We start from the raw sequence: 7444 nt of genomic DNA on the forward strand, positions 1-7444 counted from the left end.
GAAATAAGAAACATTTCCTGAAAGGCCTTCATTATCTCCAGCTTCCATTCCTTATATTGTGCTGTCTTCTTGGCTTGGCTCGCCCTTGCCTCCCTCTATCCCTCCATGGCCTACGATCGACGTGTGAAGTCAGGCGGCTCAAAAGTCCCTTTCCCAGAGTCTCCCCTGAACGCTCTAAGCTAGTGATGGCGAACCTGTGACACGCGAACTCAATTTTTTGGTTGATTTTCCTTTGTTAAATGGCATTTAAATATATAAAATAAATATCAAAAATATAAATCTTTATTTTACTATGGTTGCAAATATCAAAAAATGTCTATATGTGACACGGCACCAGAGTTAAGTTAGGGTTTTTCAAAATGCTGACACGCCGAACTCAAAAGGTTTGCCATCACTGCTCTAAGCAGAAGTGACCCCTGTGTCCCCTGCCCCATGTTCCAAGGCCACCTACTTCACCATGACTTTACCCTGGTCCTGGAACTTCTTGCCGAGAAAGAGAAAGCTATAAATGAGAAAATAACTTCACTGTGGGCCTCAGGCACTTCCCCAAATCAATTCAAACACCAGACTGCTCAAGTATCTCTCCTCGGAACAGTGCTTTGCCCAACTAGGCAATGACTCCTTATCAAATCGAGGGCTTCGCCTTGTGTTCACCAGTCCCGTGAGCATCAATACCAGGAATTTTGTCCCATCCCAATCAGATCCTCCACTAAAAGCCCCGTCTTAACCCATTCCTTCGAGCCCCAACCTCCAAACCCTATAAGCAGCCGAGGGTTCAGAGAAGAGGCCGCTTTAAAGGGCCTCCCCAGGCTGTGCGCAGGTGGCCTCTGCCCACACAGCTCTGCTTGGTGAACAGGTTATCCAGGGACCTGGGAGGGAGCTGGCTGGTGACAGCCCACTCCTGCGACACCAGTGTCCGCACCAAGCTCTTCTGCATTTGGTGAGTGATGGAGGAATGAACGCACAAATGAATAGCCCCCTTCCCTTCTCGAAGCATCCTAACGAGAAACGAGAAATGGCACAGGTGTCCAAGGGGTCCATGAGAGCAGGGTTTTGGACTAAGGAAGTCCTGCATTTCAATGACGAGGCCTTATTTTGGAAGCCAGAATCCCCTGCAGACACCAGTGGGCTGCCTCCTAGCTCCCCCCGCCCCCCAGTTCCAGGCTAAGGAGCCCACAGCCCACGGCCTCTCTCGTGTGCACTCAGGGCCACGGCGCTGGACCGCTATAGGCTGCAGAAGGCGGGCTTCACGCACGTGCTGAACGCTGCCCATGGCCGCCGGAACGTGGACACGGGGCCCGACTACTACCGCGGCATGGACATTGAGTACCACGGAGTGGAGGCCGACGACGTGCCCACCTTCGACCTCAGCGTCTTCTTCTACTCGGCGGCCGCCTTCATTGACGGTGCGCTCCACTCTGATCACAGTAAGAGCCCCGCGCCCCCTAACGCTCCCCCCGCCCCCCGCCCCGTGGGAAGACGGTTCTATACTCTGGGTATCGGCTCCCCTCTCAAAGCCGACCCTGCGGGGGTTCCATGTGGATGAGCTGGAAAAGGCTGAGCCCCCGGAGGCTGTAAGCCTGCTGGTGGAGTTCAGGCTTTGATGGCATCGGCATGGGGAGGGTTCAGAGGGGAGGCCTTTGACCTGAAACTCTTCTCCCTAAGGCACGTCCGCCCTCCTTCCAAAGGAGGGGGGTCTGGGAACCCTCACAGCTGGGATGCAATTGTGCCTGTGCCCAAACCCGAGGAATAGTCAAAGGTTTGAGGCCAGAAAGCCCTCAGGCATCTGACTTGAGTGGAAAATCTGTGAAAAGATGGCAAATTCTCCTGCCAACCAACCAAGCCCACAGCCTCCCTATCCCTTCATCCACCCGACCCTCCCTAAGTCCAGTGACACTCAGTCTCGTGACCACCTCGCCTTTATAAATGGCAAACTATATTTGAGACTGAGCTTTGCACCTGTGATGCCCGAGTTTCCCGGGGTTAATTCGAAAGCACAGTGACAGTCCTTGCAGTTTCAGCTGCCCTAATCCAGGGAAAGGCCACCAGGCTATTTTGGAGAGAAGGGCACACTTTAGGAATGCGTCAGGTAAGACAATATGCAGTTACGGCTGCAGGGTGGCATTCCATAGAGGCCAGAGGGACTTCACGGCCCTAATTTCTGTTCTGACTTCAGCCGCATGTGTCACAACCCTTTAGGGGACCATCACATAATTTGGGGTAACCAGTGACAGTAGCCCCTCCTCATTTGCAGTTTCACTTTCCCTAGTTTCAGTTACCTCCAGTCAACCACAGTCTGAACATATTAAATGAAAATTTCCAGAAATAAACAATTCCTAAGTTTTAAATTGCACGCCATTCTGCGTAGCGTAATGAAATCTCTCAGTGTCTTGATCCATCTCGTTAGGGAGAGGAATCATCCCTTTGTTCAGCCTATCCACGCTGTATGTGCTCCCTGTCCATCAGTCACTTAGTAGCCATCTCGGTTATCAGATCGACTGCCTCCGTATCGCAGAGCTTGAGTTCAAGTTCCCCTACGTTACTTAATGGCCCCAAAGTGCAAAAGTAGTGATGCTGGCAATTCAGATACACCGAAGAGAAACCGTAAGTGAAAAGGTGAAAGTTCTTGAATTAATAGGAAAGAAAAAAAATTGTTTGCTGAGGTTGCTAAGATCTTACTGCAAAGGAATCTTCTATCCGCGAAATTGTGAAGAAGGAAAAAGAAATTCGTGCTAGTTTTGCTGTCTCACCTTAAACTGCAAACATTATGGCCACAGCGCATGACAAGCTTAGTTAAGAGAGAAAAAGCATTACATTTGTAGGTGGAAAACAGAACAGAAAATGGGTTGTGATCGATGCAACCTGTTGCACCAGAAAGCATGGCGCCTATATAATGATTTCAGCAAGAGATCCCCTGAAATGGGTGCCACCAAGCCACTTGCTACAGGTAAGGGATGGTTGCACAGATTCAGGAATAGGTTGGACTGAAAAATAATAAAATTACTGGAGAGGCGGCGTCTGCCAATAAAGCAGCTGCTGCCACATTCCCGGCAGAGTTGAAGAAGTTGCTTAGGTTCAGTAACTATCTGTGGTTTCAGGCATCCACTGGGGTTTGGGAACACATCCTCCATGGATAACGGGGGACTACCGTACTGAAAGCTTTCTTAGCACAAGAGGTTGGGATCACAAGGCTCACTGCCTGGCCAAATGGCCTGCTTCAGGAACTTGCAACCCCTGGCCGGGCCGGGGCCATGCCTGCTGCAGTCCCAGGCCTTGACGGCCGGCCGTCCCGAGGTGGACCTGGCCCCCCAGCCGGCCAGGGGCACCACCAATTGGTCGTTATTTTGGTTCACAGCAGTATCATGATGAAAAAGAAACTCATGGAACTGAAGTGCTTGTATTCGGGGATGCTTCATTTCAAAGTCACTCTTTTATGAGTCTATTTATGGGCCACCTTTTGTGTTGTGCACAATCTGGGTTTCTAAGCAGTATCAAAAAGCAACTGGACTCTGACTCATCTCCACGAGGTAAAATTTGCCTCGGAATATTTGAAGTTAACTGAAAACATATTTGACATGAAAAAAAAAAACACAACAATAACAAAAAGCTACAGTACCACCACCCAATCCTTCAGTTCACTTGCCATGACTCTACCTGTGGCCTTCCCCTTAACGGGAGGGGGCTGGCAGGCTTTGGAGAAGACAGGGCTGGGTTCAGATCACAGCTTAGTAACAATGTGATTTCTCTGAGCCTTAGTTTCTGCATCTGGTGATAAAAATATTTACCTTGAAAGATTATAATGAGGCTCCGCAGTAACCGACATAAAGCACTTAGCACAGAACCTGGTGCACAGCAGGCTCTCAGATGTGTTTGATAGAGAGAGGTCGTGCACCGTGAAACACACAGCCACACCAGCACATGCACATCATCATCATAAAGTTTCCAATCTGCAAAGAAAAAAAGACATTCCAACTTTGAACTAGTATGATATGCTCATACGACAGCTTGTTTTTGGTTCCCGGCACATGAGTTTGGAGTCTGCCCACACTGCGGAGTCAGGAGAGAATGGGACCCTCAAGTCCTGTTTGGGCCTGGGCAGATCACAGAGCTTCGATGCAGAGAGGTCAGGCTGGTGTGGATAGTGACTGGTAGACCAGATGGTCGAAAGCACCTCGCAAAGAAAGGGTCAAGAGGGAAAAGGAGATGCCCATCTGGCGTGGCTCGGTGGTTGAGCATCAACCTATGAACCAGGAGGCCACAGTTCAATTCCTAGTCAGGGCACATGCCTGGCCTGTGGGCTCCATCCTCAGTGTGGGGCATGCAGGAGGCAACAGATCAATGATTCTCTCTCATCATTAATGTTTCTATCTCTCCCTCTCCTTCCTTTCTAAAAATCAGTAAAACATCATTAAAAACAAAAACAAAAAACAGTCTCTTAAAAAAAAAAGGCGGGGGGAAGTATATACCAAAGCCAGAGAGTATGCAGGGGTGGGGATAGGCTGTTTGCTGGGGGTGGGGACCAGGGCATGGCTGCACTGCCAGGTGGGAGGCTGGGCTCCCTTCTCAGTACCTTGTGCACTTACATTTTTTGTTGTTGTTAATCCTCACCCAAGGGTATTTTTTCCATTGATTTTTTTTTAGAGAGAGTGTAAGAGAGGGAGGGAGGGAGAAGGGAGAGAGAGAAAAACATCAATTGATTGCTTCCCACATGTACCAGGACTGGGGCCGGGATCAAACCTGTAGCCCAGGTATGTGCCCTTGACCGGTAATTGAACCTGTGACCCTTTGGTGTGCAGGCCGATGCTCTAACCACTGGGCACACCGGCCAGGACTTACATAGTTAAAGATTTCCTTGAGTTGAAGGCTCAAAGTCCTACCTGCTCAGGACCAGGCAGTGTGCAGGAGTGAACGAAGCTGGCTGTGTGTATGCCGTGGGGTATGGTTGGGGTGCTTGTGGCTAAGTGCAGAGTTCATACCCCTTCCCAAGGGGCAGCTGCTGCCCAGTCCCAGCCAACGTTTGTTTTGTGAGAACCAGCACAAATGTGGTAGGTCCGACTTTTCAGGAAATGTCTCCAATCTGGGATCTAATGTAAAATCACTCCATTTTTAAGCGTTGGCAACACATTGAAAATTTCTTAAAATGCTGCGAAGGCCAAACAAAAGAAACCCAACAGCTGTCAGTGGGTAACCTGTGCCCCCAGGAGCCACAGTAACACAATAAAAGGCTGGCCAGCTGGGCAGCGGCACTGCCACGGACTCCCCGCTTGGCCACCTGGAAAAATAGATAATTATCTCCTCCAGGAATGATGTGTCGAGATTTTTATAGCATTCGGGCTTTGGGAAACCGAGGGACGCGACTACAGCATGTCAGAGCCAGGCCCCCGCGCATGTTTCTTATTATACTCTGGATGTAAGAGGTGTTGATGGACAGTCTGGCCAAAAGGCAAGGCGTCTCTCTTTCCTCTTATCTCTCCTCTTCTTCCTTGGCTAGTGTCTGCCAAGGGCACACGGCTTCCCTCTGCTGCCCACAGGCGTCTCGCTCCCTCTTTTTGAAAAGCACTGCTCGTGGAGCTGTGGAGTCAGCCCAGGGCGCCCACTCCCACCCTCCCCTCCCCTGATTGCTCTTTCTGAGAGAACCCCGCAGGCAACCTCAGTCCCCCTGGAAAAATCTTAGAGATCATCTAGCCCAGTGCCCCGCCCCAGGAGCTGGGGACCCAGCGGCCCAGAGGAGCCAAGGGAAGAGCCGGGGCCATGGAGCACATGGGAGGCCCGGGGTGGGAACGCCTGTCACTCAGGCCTCACCGGAGAATCCTCCGCCTGTATTTTGAGCATCCGGTGACTCTGCTGTGTAACAAGTCACCAAATATTATGGCACGTGAGGCCGGGCAGCTGGTGATGGGATCTGAAACAACGGAACCTGTCATTCCTCATCAGAAAAACAAGTCCTGACGAAAGCCTGCCATGGGGACCCCGCTTGGGCTGCCTTCACCGCTCCTGGCGCGACTTGGGGTGGTTTTAATTTAAGGAAATCGTCGGGAAAATCCCAGGGCAGACACCAGGAGGCTCTAAAGATCAGGTCTTAGTATCACCGCTCTCCTTTCCTTCCTTCTTTTTCTTTAACGGACGGTCCACAGCCCGCTTTCACACCACCTTAAAGGCCATTGTGGCTAAGGTGGGCGTGAGTCAGTAAAGGAAGGCTGCACCTGAACAGGAGGCGGATCCCTGGTGCCTCTGAGCTGTAGGCAGGGCCGACTCTCAGGTGCTGTGAGAGTCTTCCCTCTGCGGCACACTTGGGCCTGCCCCTTGGCAGCTCAGAACCCGCTGTGCCCCCTTTGTCCGAGGACTTTTTCGAGCCTGACCGGTTTGGGAAGAAGTATGAACTCTGTCTTTGCACGCCGCTGAGGAGGCAAGTTCAGAGGTCTGAGCGAGAGACAGGCAAAGGGCATCCCCCAAACCCAGACAGCAGGTGATTAGGGAGTGCACACCTGCTGGGGGTACGGGTGGTGCAGGTGAGGGGGTGCGGGGTTGGGGGGCTTGGCCTGTATGTCTGATTTGAGTGACAGAGGCCTACCTCCTGGTCAGATTGTGACCTAAAGTGTGAGTACAACCAGCATTTCTTTTTTAAAAAATGGAATAGATTAGAATAGAAAATAGCAGCAGGCATTGTGCGTGGGAAAAGTGCATATCACTTTGTGAAACTTTTGTCTGACACGCACACTTGTGATTCCGATTCCGCTCTTAGCGTTTAAGAGCTTCAACCCTGGCGGCAGGTGCCTGGGTCCGAGCCACACACGCTTCAGCCACTTCCTAGCTGGGCGACTTGGAGTCCCTTCTCTGCACTTCATCTGCCTCCTCTGAAAAACGGGGACGGTCTTTCACCGGCCTCATCAGGTTGTGAGGATTGGCTACAGTAAAAATACATAACAACATACTTGGAAGATGTGGCGTGAGCTGAGGCTATGTTCGTGTTCGCGATGAATTCTATATAGTGTTTCTGGGAGCCACACCAAAGGGTTTGAAAGCTGCTGACCCAGAAAGTGCCAACCCTGACAAGGCTGCCTCCGCCCAGGGCCTGACCCTGGCTGGTATCTAACTCCCAGAGAGCCCCCTGCTCTCTCTGGCCAGAGCCCTGCTGGGAACAGGCCAGCCTTCCTGGCCTTCTCTCCCTCCTGACAGCAGTTTCTCACCACCCCATGCTGGGCCCCAACGGGTGGTGCTTAGCAGAGCCCCAGAGCAAAGAGGGAGCAGGGCCCTGAGGGACTGGGGCCGGCCCTTGACTCCAGGGGGACCTACCACGCTCACATGGCTGGTGGCATTAATGCCACCGTCATAAAAACAAATTTAGTTCCAGGAGCTCCTGCTGGAGCTGAGCACCCCCCCCACTTCACCCCCACCAAACCCCCTCTCCTTCCTCTCCCACCCCCTGCCTCCCACTCAGCAGACT

General features: G+C 51.7%; 1 protein-coding gene across 1 annotated transcript in view; it reads left to right on the forward strand.

The window, feature by feature from the left end:
- DUPD1 (dual specificity phosphatase and pro isomerase domain containing 1) overlaps nt 1-7444 on the forward strand; it is a 33858-nt gene that overhangs the window by 22640 nt on the left and 3774 nt on the right. Inside the window, exon 3 of the mRNA XM_006765270.2 lies at nt 1207-1427. Within this exon, the coding sequence (XP_006765333.1) occupies nt 1207-1427 (221 nt within the window). The remainder of the gene's footprint in view (nt 1-1206; nt 1428-7444) is intronic.

The sequence above is a fragment of the Myotis davidii genome, unplaced genomic scaffold (genome assembly GCF_000327345.1).
Source record: "Myotis davidii unplaced genomic scaffold, ASM32734v1 scaffold2161, whole genome shotgun sequence".
Taxonomy (NCBI): domain Eukaryota; kingdom Metazoa; phylum Chordata; class Mammalia; order Chiroptera; family Vespertilionidae; genus Myotis; species Myotis davidii.